This window comes from Ambystoma mexicanum, chromosome 12 (assembly GCF_040938575.1).
Source record: "Ambystoma mexicanum isolate Mex_15411 chromosome 12, UKY_AmexF1_1, whole genome shotgun sequence".
NCBI classification, from domain to species: Eukaryota; Metazoa; Chordata; class Amphibia; order Caudata; family Ambystomatidae; genus Ambystoma; species Ambystoma mexicanum.
Genome location: NC_090936.1, coordinates 399,523,338 through 399,538,023, shown reverse-complemented (window position 1 = coordinate 399,538,023; position 14,686 = coordinate 399,523,338). Strand labels below are relative to the sequence as shown.

General features: G+C 43.9%; 1 protein-coding gene across 1 annotated transcript in view; it reads left to right on the top strand.

Moving 5' to 3' along the window:
• OVCH1 (ovochymase 1) overlaps window positions 1-12,321 on the top strand; it is a 1,424,491-nt gene extending 1,412,170 nt beyond the window's left edge. The window contains exons 33-35 of the mRNA XM_069628530.1: window positions 5,014-5,109; window positions 7,569-7,708; window positions 12,096-12,321. Of these exons, the coding sequence (XP_069484631.1) occupies window positions 5,014-5,109; window positions 7,569-7,708; window positions 12,096-12,275 (416 nt within the window). The 3' untranslated portion in view covers window positions 12,276-12,321. The remainder of the gene's footprint in view (window positions 1-5,013; window positions 5,110-7,568; window positions 7,709-12,095) is intronic.
• Window positions 12,322-14,686: the final 2,365 nt, after the last annotated feature.

Here is a 14,686-nt window from a genome sequence, read left to right as displayed (position 1 = left end):
ACGGGGGGGGTGTCAGTGCCCTGATTCTTTTAGATCTTTCAGCGGCGTTGGATACCGTGGATCATGCCACCCTGCTCTCCCGCCTTGGCCAGATTGGTGCTTCAGTCAGGTACTGGCTTGGTTCGCTGCCTTTTTGGCTGATAGATCTCAAATACTCTCTCTTCCCTGTCCAAGTCCTGTCACCTTAGTTGTGGTGTTCCCCAGAGGTCCGCTCTGTCCCCCATTATTTTCAACATTTATATCTTTGTTGCGCATCAGGTGCTACTCATATGCCGACGATACCCAGCTTCTTATCCGTCTCGATCTTGATCAATCTGAGATGTCGGCGTGCCTGCATAAGTGCCTGATGGCCATAGGGGAGTGGATGGGCCACAACTGGTTGACATTGAATGGGGACAAAACTGAGGTGTTGGTGGTGGTCTCTCTTCCCGATACCTTACTCTGTATTTCTACATTCTGGCCATCTTCCCTGGGCTTCCTTCCCCTGCCCTCGACTAAGGTGAAAAATCTTGGGTGATCATGTCTGACAATCTGTCCATGGCCGCTCAGGTATCTGCGGTATGCCAGACTGGGCATTTTCAGTTGAAAATTTTAAGACGGGTGCTCCATCTGATCCCTGCAATGCTTCGACCGCCGGTGGTGGCTGCCATGATTAGAAGTAGGCTGGCCTATTGTAACTTCCTTTATCTTGCGCTGATAGGCCGATTACATCATCTCCAGAATGTGTTGGCCCGGGTGCGACGGGTACTCATTATGGGGCCCATATTTCCCCCTTATTGCGCTCCCTTCACTGGCTTCCAGTAGCCCAGCGCATCCAATTTAAAGCGCTTTGTATTCACTGTGATCTATATGATCAGGGAGCTGAGAATTTTTGTGCTTTAAGTTTGTGTGTTATGTCCCGAACCGCCCCCCTGCGGTCAGCTGCTGCTGGCATGCTATATGTGCCTTCGTTTCACCTAACTCGGGTGGGTGGTCGGGCTTTCTCGATTGCAGCAGCGCAGCTATGGAATACCCTCCCACTCTCTAGAAAATCGTTGTGTAATCATCTGCTCTTCTGGAAAGCCTTAAAAACCCATTTATTTTGACATCTTAACCTTGTTGGCCCCACTGGACGGTTCTGTTTATGGGTACTTGGCTCTCCAGCGCCATGATGATTACGGGCGACCGAGCGCTTCATAAGTGACCTTATCTTTACATTTTGGGAAATGTAAATGCCACTGGAAGTGAAAGGTAGGTATTTGAAATGTAGAAAATACGGCGCTGGTGTGTGAGGGTTATAATGTCCTGGAGATCACTGCCATTTTTAACTCTGGATGCGAAGAGGGTGCTCTGCTGGGGACTAAGGGGCACAGAATATGCTATTCCCTCTGGGCAGCGAGCATAGCGGAGCCTGGTGTGTAGGTGTGGCGCCTCGGTCGAAATTGAGTGGGCAAGAATGTCAGATCCTGTTTGAAACACGCTCCCACTGAGGACCATGCCCTTAAAATAGGTGGTGGTACACAGAGAGTAAGTGGAGACTGCATGCCGTAAAATCAGTGTCCAGAGGATCGAGTCGCAACCTTTTTTATACTGAGGATGCAGTGAGAACCCGGCAATGCTGGAGGCCCTTCCCCCTTCAAAGTGAGCGACTCTCCAGTCTGGGCTGGCATAACTCAGCCCACCTAGAACCTGGGCAGAGTCTTGCGAGCCCCAAGCCAGGCTTGCCTTCACAACAAAGAGTACCAGGCAGGCATTGCATGGTCATGGAGAAGAGACACAGGGTCCTCCAAGTGAAGGAATGAAACAGATCACCCCCGTGAAAACTAGAAAACTCATAAATGTACAGTTTGAACAGCGGATGCAGCAGTTTTTGAAGGGGTGGAAAGTTTCACCTTTTGTGGCCAACTGAATGAAGTACATCGCTATGCTTAAACGGGTGGGTGACATGAGCGCTCCACGATTGGGGACATTTCCACATGCTCAGAGTATATAGGTGTCAATCGCAAGGACCAGGCAAAAACAAAATGGTGCTAGTATAAGTACGCTGAGCCAAAATGGTGAAGGAGCAAACGAAAAATTGAAATTGAACACTGTGCTAAAAGCAGGCAAAATGAGCAACTATCACCCAATGAACGAACGGAAGAACAGAACGTGTCTGTTGCAAATGCACTCCCACTGGAAAATCTGTTAATAGTCATACAGCAATTAAGGACAGCGTTGGAAAGTAAAGTTCAAGTGGTAGGAGTCGATATCTCACTAGTAAAGGCTGATCTCCAGAAGGTCTGTAAAAGTGTCAGAGATGGAACAAAGGATGAGTGACATAGAAGACGCTGTTGTACCATTGAAGTCAAGAATGAAAAGTCTTATTGCTGCCACAAAGTTTTTGGAGGACAGAGCTTAAGGGTGCAGTAGGGCTTTTGCATCGTAATGTAAGAGTATAAGACTGGATGGAAGATGAAGAGGGGCAACATATGGAACTTTACTTGGGAAAACTATTTGTGGAATCGCTCCTCATTCAGGTCTTGTCGAAACTATTAGCATAGAAAGAGTACATAGGATTATAGATTAGAAAGCTGCTGCCGGTTGCACCAACTAGCGCCATAGTGGCAAAATTCCTGAATTTTCAGAATATTCAGTGCTGAAATTGGTGCTTCAAATTTGTCTCGAGGTACAGAAACAAAGAATCTTTCATTATGATCCAGTGAAGTTGAAAATATTGGCAGGCTGCAAATCATTATTCGATAAAGTGACGGATGTTTGGGACTGGTTAGACCACATACCCGAGGAAACGATGGAGGAAAGTGATAAAGGGGCACACAGTCGCATGTTTACCAATTTGAATGAGGTATCTGCAATGACTGGATCATCACAGATGCAGGGATACTCATCAACCAAAATCCGATTGGTACTGGTAGAATACACATTGGAGCATGGCACATTGGCTATGGAATACCATGCATCAGGATGAGAACTAGAATCCCACGTGAGTGCCATGAGGAAAATGCTGATACAAGCCCAAAATGGCAGGGAATTAAAACCAAATGAGATCATTGTACATTGGTTAAAAAAACACATGAATAAAAGGGATATTACTATAATGTAAAGGGTCTGAGGAAAAAGGACATGTAGACTAACCATTATTCACCTAAATATTGGGCAAGAAGCACTGGAAGCGATTGAGGCATACACTGTCTTTGATCTTTATTGCTGATCTAGCATACTGGAGCGAGGGGGGTACCCTGGCCATCTTATGTGTTTGATAAAGGCTCGACCCGAGAGTTGTATTTCTAGTTGGGCGGGTACAACGTATCCTACAAGATGGCATTTCTGCAGCACGACAACATAGTGAATGTTCCAACTTTGTATTCATATCAACACAGGTTGCTTTAAGTTGTGATTGGAGTTTGGGAGGGTATGACGCGTCCAGAGTTTGGTTATGGACAGACCAGAGGGAATGGGGGATACATATCAAAGGAGGGTGTGGCGGGACTATCATGTTAACATTAATGTAAAAATGGTAACATGGAAATGGGGGAATAAGACCTTGAAGAATAGTTAAGTTAGCTGGAAGAAGAAAACACATTAAAAAAGATCAGCTTGAATGTAAGGGGCATGAACCTGGTGGTAAGGACACCATCTGCATATTGCAAGTAAAGCATCTCGGCAAACTAGAGTTGAAGAAAATTGGGTTCAAATTGAAAGGTCAAGTAATGGGGCCAACCTTCTCCACCTACACAAGGGTGGAATTAATATGGATTAGGCACTCATATTTTGTGGTACAACAGGTACTTGCCCCTAAAGGGATTTGTGCTAATGACCTGCTACTGTGCTTAATCAGCCACGGAGTCCTTAAAATGTCTGCATTTTCCAATTGCTATTGGACATAATGTGCCGCACCACATTTTCTTTGTTAGTGATAAATGTGCATGACCCTCGGGTTCCTATAGGGGTAGGTGCACATGTGGAGCAGAGGGTATACAGAGCTTCAAAGTTTCTCAATTCCATGCCATGAGAGCCATCCAGACTGGTTGCTTGCTCAGAATCTGGGATTTGCAGTCTTAAATTTAAAATGGAAAAAGACTCAACTACAGTTCCCACGGGTGTTCTCACTCATAAAACTAGGAGACGTTGGAGCTCTGGGAGTAGACCTTCTACATATATGGGTCATTGGTGACCACCGGGACTCTTGGAAGATTAAAGCAGTAACGGTCTAAGTAAGAATTTGGCTATCCTTTGGCCACACCTTTCCAGTGCTTTTTTTCTAGAACATCATTCATCTTGGACTGAAAGGATAGCTCAGGGTCCACATGTTTTTCTTGGAAGTAACCCTACGCAGAGCAGCACAGGTTCAAATCCCGGTCCCACACTTGGAGACTGGTCTCTGGTAGTAGGTGCGCTACAAAAGATGAATTAATCTTCTAGACTGGTGTTGGGGTGGCATTGCTTTGCACTTTGATTCCATGCTCCTTGTCCATTTATTGCGCTTTGCTCAAGTGTCAAGATTGCTTTGATTTCTTTCGGCAAAGGGGACCAGCATTTGGATTGTAGAGAAGAACAATATGTTCTCTTGTGCTTGGATGGGAGGATAAACTAATTGTGTCTGATCTGTTTTATAAAGAGCGTAGGTTGAGTATTAGCATATAGGCCACAAAACTGGCTTCAGTTTTCAGTTTGAGTGCAAAGTATATAAACAGTAACAAACTGAATCAAGGTAACTTGTCAAACATAGAATTAGGATAACAAGTTATAATTGCGTATATAAATTATAGAAGCAAACGAGAACATATGTTTTAGTTGAGTAACGCTCATTTAGACTCTTATCATGATAGAAGTTACAGGATTCCAATTTTATTGCAGTCAAACGCTTCTGAATTTTCAAGTAGTTTATAACTATCAAAATTGCTACGATTGAGCCCCTTGATCCATTCTATGCAAGGGACGAGACCGAGGTGATGTATCTGGTGTGGAGTAAGCACATAATATGTGATAAATTAGCTGATTGAAATATGCTTTTCTGTGTCCTTTTTATTGCAGCTCCAAATTCAATCATTTGCCTACCAGAAATTGATGAGGAACCAAGCCTAAGCTCAGAATGCCTAATAGCAGGATGGGGTGTAACCGAAGGAACCAGTAAGTAGATCCTGCCGCATTCAAAGAAATTTGCATGAGAAAAAAAGAGCATTAACGTGAACTAAGATAATCCATATTGTGGAAGAATTTGTGTATAGAAATTGAGCCTTTTTGAAAAGCTATTCAGCTACCTGAAATGAACAAGCTCATTTTATTGTCATTTGATTACTTAGCCATTCTAAGTTTCATATAGAGGATGTGTGGCTTCTTTTATGGCCTCTAGTACTAGTCTCAGCAAGCTTAGCATGTTTTTGTTCTCATTGGGATGAAATGACTTGTGCTCTGCAGGAGTAGAAGTATGGTTCGTGGCTAAACCACCTACTCCGTCTCCACCCTTATACAAACCATCAGTGATCTCAATCGTATAGGTAACTCTGGTACAGCTAAGTTACACCTCTGCCTGTTGCAGTAACTTGGAGCCAGGAAAGGCTATTGTGATGAATCTGGCAATGTCCTCACTTATTTCCCTCACAAGGTCTCCGCCTACATGGCCTGCGAATGGCAGCTGCCACCGGCCCCTCACCCTGTGGACGACTATTTCAGGGCGGCCCATCTGGGGGAGGTACACCTCAGGGGAGTAACAAGGAATTGTTGGAGGAAACCAGATACCCCCTTTTCCTTTCAGGGACGCTTCCTCTGTTCCGCTTGCCTTAATTCCATATTGCCACATTCCTTCCCAACCACTTGATCTGTTATTGTTCCCCAAATTCCCATTAGGTATAGTGCATTGACAACTGGGATGAGGAAGAGTTGGGTAGTAGTAAGGATACCTATCAATGAGGCTCAGTATCCACTTCCTCAAAACCTTACAGGAAATGATCCCAGAACTACTGACACAAGAAAGAACAAGAGTAATGAAGATCACCAGGACCAGGCGACCAACACAGTGGTCTAGTTGTTGGAAGATGATTAAGCAAGCTGGGAAGTTCTAACACCGGCTGGGTACAGCCGACAAAGAGAGGGAGAGAGAAGAACTGCAGATTCCGAACTGTAATCCACCACACTGGGGAGAAACATGCCACGGCAGGTGACGTGAAGGTGAATCCAGAGCAGGAAAGGAAAAGCCTGGGTGTACCGCGAAAGACACAGCAAGAGTGCAGCAATTGACGGGGAGCACATGAAGCCAGTATTCTGAAGCAGGAGATTGACGGAGCGCTGGAGGCAACCAGTAAACCCTGGGAAGGAAAGAGGGTTACCGGGTTGCCAGGGTATTTATGTCACTTCATAGAAGTGACGGAAATTGAAGGGCACCGCAGCAGGGGAATGCCAGAAACAGACGGTGAACCTAAAGAAAGCAAATGGGTTACCGGGTGGCCAAAGAAACCAAATCACTTCTTGAAAACGCAAAAAGAAGTAAACAGACAAGCCATTAAAGAAGTGGAAGTAAAAGTACAGACAGCCACAAATGGGTTATTTAAACCCCCACCTTTAAAGAGTAGTTTGTATAATACAATCCTGGCAGACAGGTATGTCAAGTGACGTTAAGCATATGTGTAATAAAGTCCTGGCAGGAAGGTATTCCAAGTGAAATAAAGTTTGTCTAATAATATCCTGGTAGGTGAATGCACCAGGTGAAGTGAAAGTTAAGCATTTATGTAAGAAGTCTTGGCAGGAGGGTATACCAGGTAAAGATAAATATAGATAACGATGGTAAGCAACTTCAAGGAAGACCATGCCCTTAAAATCATGAACTGTTGGGAACCAGCCCAGAAGAAAGGCTAGTCCGTAAGAAGAGAAATACCGTTAGGATTTGCTAATATTAATGAGGAAGAGAAAGCCTGGGGAAGCGAGATTATGCCCCAAGGAAAGTGAATAACCCAAGGGGAGAAAGTAATACTTTTTGAACTTGATTATTCATTTTGAACTGGTGCGACTGATGCAAGGAATCTGGGTAAGGAAGCTATTCCCTGGAACTGTGAACATTGGTTACAGCAACCCTTTTTGTAGGATTTGAACTTGTGTTGAACCTGAACATTTCAGGTTCCATGTGTTAATATCCCCGCAAAAATATTGCCATATTTTTGCGGTAATATTAAGGCATGGAACCTGCGGGGGACACCCCTGCAACCCCTGTATTCTTTTTAAAGGAGCAGAGGGGGGGGGGCACCCCCACAACCCCACTCTCAAGCCCTAATTATCCCCACTAAAAATATCGCCTATGGCCGTTCCCGACGGCCATATATACGGCGAATATTTTTGGTGGGGATAATATTACCTGATACCACATTGTTTGCAGCATTCATTAAATGGATCTTGTGCTGAAAAACGAGTTATGTGGTTTACTATAAATCTCGTCACCGTGTTTAGTGTCCTAGTCCCATTTTATTTTTTTTTATTTTTCTTTCCCCCCTTAGTCCTGTTTTCGAGTGCCTACATTGCAATATTGGGGGTTCAAAGAGAATCATGTATTTAACTAATATCCCAATCTTATTTTTGTGTAATTCTCCTTTTTCTTCCAGGTATCAAAGCTTCACCAGTGTTGCAGCAAGCATCGGTATCTCTGATTTCTAATGCAGTGTGCATATTGCAGTACTGGGATGTGGATGTCGGCCCTACCAACATATGTGCAGGACATCTGGGAGTCTCCTCCTCATGCTTGGTATGAATTAGCAATGTGAAGTCCTTCATGAAATCAAAATCCATCTGCATTTATTTCTTTATTTTTAGGACACATTAATTCTTCCTTATTCCCCTAGCTCACACAAGGGCACATCAAACTTGCTGTCACATCTCTCCATCAGACACATCCTCTAGCTGTTGTTTCTCTACCTCTTATCTCTCCATCAGACACATCCTCTAGCTGTTGTTTCTCTACCTCTTATTTACCTCCCTCTTACTTATCACTTGAATTATTGTTTCACCCTATATTATATCTCTATCAATTGTCCTCCATCTATCACCCTTCCTCTCCTGCAAGTCATCTTCACAGAACTGAGTGTTAGCCTTTCTCATTTGTTACTATTTCTTTCTCCCTCCCATTATCACTATCTTCCACCTGGTCTTCTTGTAGTTTCCTCATTCTTTTTCTCCCTCTGGGGCAAATGCCTGTCTCAGAGCCTGTTTGAATTTCTGTGTGGCTGGTCCTATCCGATGTGAAGCAGTGTCCAAGAAGGGCTTTCAGTCACCTGGTCAGTCCCACTCCTGGCTGGTATAATGTCTGACTGGTCTGTCCCCCAGCTGTGCAGGTCCATGCCTGGCAGCGAGCGAGCCGGGTTTTTATCTCCAGTCTTCTACAGCTGGTTGTGTAGGCCAGTAAGAATCTGATACTTCAGGCATACAGTCAGAACCATTTGCTCAAGGCACACCAGGCTGCGACCTACATAACCAGGCGCACGTACTCTGTTAACTCATCCCACAGAAGCAAAATAAAGAGCAGGAATGTGTCACCCAAGATTTCAGGGGATGGCCTCAATACTCAAGATTACAGGTTTCTCATGCATGCAGTGAAATTACTCCGACTCAAGTTGCAATACATGTCCAATTTTTCCAAAAGGAAAAAAAGAAAATGGTTTCTGAGAATAGCAGGCACAAACATGTACCACATCAAGATCTGAATTCACAAAATCGTCCCACCTCACAAGACCACCCATGCAGGAAGAATTGGAAGAATTGAAAAGATTGCAAGGATCCAAGGATACTTCAGCTGCACAGGTCACGCAGCAGAAAGCAGATGCTTGCATTGTGGTACCAGTGTGCCCTTGTGCTGTTATAGCACCGAGAAGTGGCTTGTAGAAACTCATTGATTTTTCAGTGCTTTACGAAATGATCCTATTTCTAGTGAAGTGGCACCAGTGTAAGGAATAATACCCATTGGTTTGGACGGTCACCGTGGACATGGAGACTTTGTGCCTGGTGCTGTGGGTGGACGTCCCCTTATTGACTGAGGGCTTGCTCACCATATGACCTCTGACGCAAAAACGGCTCCAGGGGTCGTATTTTGCACCAGCTCCAAGCCACCCAGAATAAGTACGCAAACAGCAACAGCCACAAATTCTCTTTGCCAGCAGGCTGTTTTAGCATCTAACTTCACACAGATGACCTTGAAAGGGGTGCCATGCACCCACTGCTCCTTCAGATAATGGTGACGGCATGGTTGCAGTGGCTGCTTAGTTGCCCTCAGAAAAGGGAAACAAAAGCAAGGAGCTGGTGCATACTTATAGGTCCGCTGTGGTCATAATCTTCATTGTCGTTTAGTCCTTGAACTATTAAATGTACCATAAGTGTCAATTCCTTTACTCATACCTATAAATGAACTTGGGTATATCAATGTTGGAAATTCGCACCCTCCTGCTGTTGGCACATGATCTTTGAAACCCTAGCTTGGTGACAGTTGGTCCTGCGATCCGGATACGAGGATTCCTGTGTATCATGTGCCGGGTACCCAGACAGGCCTGCAGTGGTCAAGTCTGTCAACAAACTGCCTTGCCCTGCCAAATAGACCCTGAGCCCTAATGTTGGGCTTGCGGTTAAGCCATTGTCCTTTTAAGGTGTGGCTGCTGCATGTTGTTGCTTCTTTTTAGAATCGGAAGAGTTGATAAGTTGGTAAAGCATTTTAGATCCAGGCCAGTTCTGTACGCAATTAGCTCTTGACCATGTTGGCCGTAGCTATAGAATAGGTTTTCTGGGTCATGTGCGGCTGACTTAAGCAGTGTAACCGTAGTGTAGTTTAGCTTGCTAGGGTAAATGGCACACACTGATTTTACACACACATGACCATGTGTTTTTGTCATTGTAGTGGTGGATATGTTGAGTGTATGTTTTGACAATGCTGCCATGAGAACAGCATATGTCCGGTGGCACCCGTAAACTTCTTGTAAACTGCCTGTAGTTTTACTTTAAGAGCTTAGGATCATTGGGTTGAACCTGCAGCACATAGACAGCACATACAGGGAGATGGTCAACTGACCAGGGTTGAACTCTCAAACATCCACAAACCTAACCTGATGCATGAAGGAGGTACACTTTATGGTTACATATCTCACCATAATTAGCACTTTTCTATGTTTTTTAGATTTTGCACTGCAACCAGAACTTCTATATTTTCATTGACTTCTGCATGTTTTCTTAGAGTAATTTAGCCATAATGTCCCTTGAACAAAGTGTTTCATGGTGTTCCAGCAGTGCAGGTAAATCCTCGTTTAGCATGCAGAATACTGTAACATTCCTTCACCAGACATGTTTGACAGAGCACACTGCTGTGAGTCAGATTGAGCATGACCTACTGGGGGGTGATGGGAGGGCACAAGGTATCACTGAATTGCCTGGGGTATGGGGATTGGCTGTGCCCCAGGCCCTACAACGCCACTCATAGTAGGGACTTGGCCAGTAAGACCACCATAACTGGACCCTGGCCCACTGGCTCAGCGAGCCCAGAAATCCCACCAGTAATGTTGGTCAATACATGGAACTAACTACCCAGAAGCCTTGTAAAACGTCGAGGAACCATTGCACTCATCTGCCCATGTACATGTTATCCTTTATTAAAATGCAGAGATTAGTCACAAAAATCTAATGTTCCCTTATGCAGCAAAATGCACAGGGAAAACGCACAGCAATTTATTTCCGGATAAATAATGCAGTGATTAATTCGGTGTATGCTCTTTTGCCGAAGTTTTTTTTTTTTTAATACACTTTTTTACAAAAACTTATGTCAAACTGTGAAACCTATCTTTTTTATATTTTGGTTCCCCCAAACCCTGCTTCCTATTTAATCCCTATCCTCGTACCCATTGTATCCCCTTACCCCCAAACCCTCCCCTTTATGTTTCGATTAGTTTTTTCAATGAATATTTTTCATTTAAAAAACTCATGGAAAAAAAAAGAACTGGCAGCAAAACGACTGTATACCATTCATTCACTATAAGATATAGTTAGTTACCTGCTGCATCTGAAAACGGTATCCTTTATTCAAGATCCAATTGGCCAAACACACTCTACATGACTGAGATTTCACAGGCTGCTTTAGCAAGTGATGCATGCCATAGCGTAGCAGTTTTGCTAAACTTCATGCAAACGATTACACAATTTCACAAATGCCCCCATCTGCAAGAACATATTCCACAGTAATATGATGCCCATTCATTCATCCATCCATTCATTGTTGGTTGCTGCTCACCAGGGAAATGCAATTGGATAGATACCTTTTCCTGGACCTGACTGGCACAGATAAACTACTCTTGCTAGCAGTGTTCGATTCATCATGTTTGTTTTTTTGTTTTTTTTACCACATCCTAATATAGCATAAAAGTGAAACACACTGTTCAAAGCTAAGTTCACCACACACACTGCAACTTCAAATGCGTTAGCTTCTGTAAAATAGCGGTCAATGTTACGAGCTTTAACCGTGATGTCGGCTTTCCGCATCATGGAGAAGCCGATTAGTACCAGTGCCACCTCTTCTTACGGCTATATGGCGTCTGCTAGGGAGGTCTTTAATGCTCTTGCCAGACCTAAAGGGACATACCATCTACATTTTAAATTGTAGATCTCTCAGCTGTGCGAATGCTTGTCTTTTCTCTTTCTGCCAAGGATCGCATTACTCGCACGTGCTTTTACTGAATTTTAGAACAGGATTGCAATGTGGTTGGTGGTCCTATGCCAGCCACACTCGCAAGTCATTTTTTGTGCACATGCTGTTGGATTTCTAGTACAATTTGGCATGCACAATTTCATAAGCACTAAAGCAGAAGCAGCAAAAAGCCATTCACACTCAGTAATCCACTCGAACATGCATGGTAATTCCAGCCCCTGATGGGCTACAAATATTGATCTTTCAATGTGTTAGACAAGGAGCTCAAACAACATTCTAACCTGGCGAGAACATATCTGGTTGTGGAACACCAGTTGAGAGTTCCCCATTGCACTCCATCTGTGAATGTGCACAATTGTTAGCTGTAGCTCAATGGTTGTTTTTAACTGATAGTGGTTATGAACTGTGTGCCCAATTCTGGACATCTGTAGTCACATCTGCTTTTCATCTTTTGCAGGGAGATTCTGGAGGGCCTCTAATGTGCAAGCACGAAGGTTCTTACAAACTGGTTGGCGTTGTAAGCTGGGGCAGTGGTGAATGCGACACAAACATACCTGCAGTCTATACACGAGTCAGCATGTTTCGCTCATGGATTGATGAAGTGATTGGCAATGCAGAGAGTGGTGGGAGTCAGTAAATGCAACCTGCAAATATGTACTGTGCCCTAAAATAAAATTATTTTTAAGGTCTTTCTTTGTGTAGTGTTTGCTCTTGCAAGATGCATTGGGACATGGTTGATTTCTAAAATCAACACATACAAAATGCAGAAAACAAAGGCAAGGCTTGAGACCACAATTCGAATCCGGGTCTTTTGAGCTTCACTAGATGCTCATACTAATTTCCTTTCGCTATTAATCTGTGTGCTAAAAACAAAAATCAGCCTTGATTAAGGCACTTTAGGTTATGCGTAATAAAATAATAAACTCTGGAGTACTCTCAAAATATCTTTTCTTTTGATACTCGATTGGTTGTCCTCCTTGCCGGTGCTTACCAGTTTGGGTGGCATACAGGCTGTTGATGTGGTAAATCCCCCGCTTTGAGTAGAAGAGGTATTGGCTTGTCGCAAATTCATATAGTTTTTCGTCTGCGCACAGGCGTCCTGCTTCAAAGCCCCTAAATCGATGCAGAAATACGATAGTCCAAGGTTATTACATGGTGCAGGAAGGTGTTGATTGGTGCAGGTGGAGGATGACAATTTGAGCAGACTTATAGTTGTGCAGCATTACATGGCATGTAGTAAGGGGGGCTGGGGAGACCTAGTCACTATTGCAACACAAAGGGGTCGTTCCGTTATGTAGTAAGCTGTCTGGGCAAAGGTATGGTTGGAGAGCTAGATTCATGGTTCGGTTCACATAGGCACCTTCAGTAGGTCGCGAGTGCATGGGGTGGGCCGCAAAGGCTTGTTTCTATGGACGCTTTGTTTCCCTCTGGATTAGGGCATAGGTAGGATAACTGTCCTTAACTAAGGGTCACGATTTTAGGTAGGGTAGGAATGTATCTGCTTAGTGAGACAGTTTTTTTACCTCCTGTAACTGCTTTTGTTATCAAATTGAGTGGAGTATTACTAACGTGTCATTCCAGTATTCCAGGAATATTGCATTAAGAATTAGACCAGTAGACTGAGTTTATTTCATACTGTATACAGAAGCCACAGGTATTGGCTTAGTGTATAGTGATTGTTTTCGATCTTATCAGTTTTTTCCACCAAAAGCTCACCACCTGTATTGGGTAAAACATTCAACCAAATGGCAATTACTTCGGTCATATCCCTCACATAGCCAAGAGTTAATATTATATAGTAGGTATTGCCCTCCAGTGTGACATCCTCTGCTAGACATTGTATTCAAATGGTAATACTGTACTCATATTCTATGGCTTGGATTGGCATCACATTTGTGATACAGGGGCAACCTGCTGGTCTTGGAAGCAAGACCACGCAGAGCAAGAGATTCGACTCCCGGATCTTCGCTTAGAAACCAAACTCGTATCGGTATTAAGCGCGTTATAAGAAACCAATAAATACTCAAATTATATAGCGGGTATTATATTGATGTCCCAGAACGCCAACATTTTGCATGTATTGTAACGATTTTGTACCCTCTTCTGCTGGGGATTTTCCTCAAATGCCCAGGTACTTGCCTAATTAACACACAGGTCATAAAAGGGTCGGCTACTAGCCCAACACTAGGTAGGGCATCACTCTCACAGGCACCTCACCCATTGCCAGAGATCCCCATCAAATACACAGCTCTGTGTAAAGTGTGGAGATAATCTGCCTTTGTACTACACCAAATCACCACCATTTTAGTTTATGGACAAGCCTGGATGTTCCGAGAGTGGTGTACTGGGCCCCCGCCAGAGGAATCCAGCCCTTCGTCTGCCGGAGGAATTAAAATGGGCGAGCGATAGAGGAGATGGGGAGGTGGGAAATAAATGCTGCAAACAAAGGGAGTGGTGGATGCCGCGAGAAAGAATGTTTTGTGCCGGCATGGGTGCAAGGTGGTTATGCTAGGTGGACAATCATTCTGTAAAGGGGAGGAGGCAGGTGTGTCCTAAAGTGTTGAAAACTGGGTTGTTTGAAAGGCAGATTTGAAAAATTGTAAGTTGGTATGCAATGTAATGTCATGCATGCGTGGGCTCTGGAAAATCCTGGAATTTTGAGGGCTTATTTGACTGTGCGCCTCTATGCGTTGTATTCCCAGATCAGACTCCAGAAAGTTAATTCTGCGACTGCCAAACCTGTACCCGGAGTGGGATAGAAAAGAACAGACTGTGCATGAAGTGACATGTTTTTGTCAAGGAAGGAAGAGGTCAAACTGGTACGGTTGAAAGTGTGGTGCCTGGATTTCAAATATGTTAATGAGTTTGTTGCATGTTCTAACATGCCAGTCTTTATTTTAATTCATGGTCAGACACGGTGTTGCCTTATTAGGGAGTAGAGTATCAGGGTGCAGCAATACGTAGACCTCTATAGTGAGAAAATCTAGCCTGAGCACGTTATGCAGTCTGTTCATTAAAAGGCGAACATGGATGTGCAACAAACCGTGG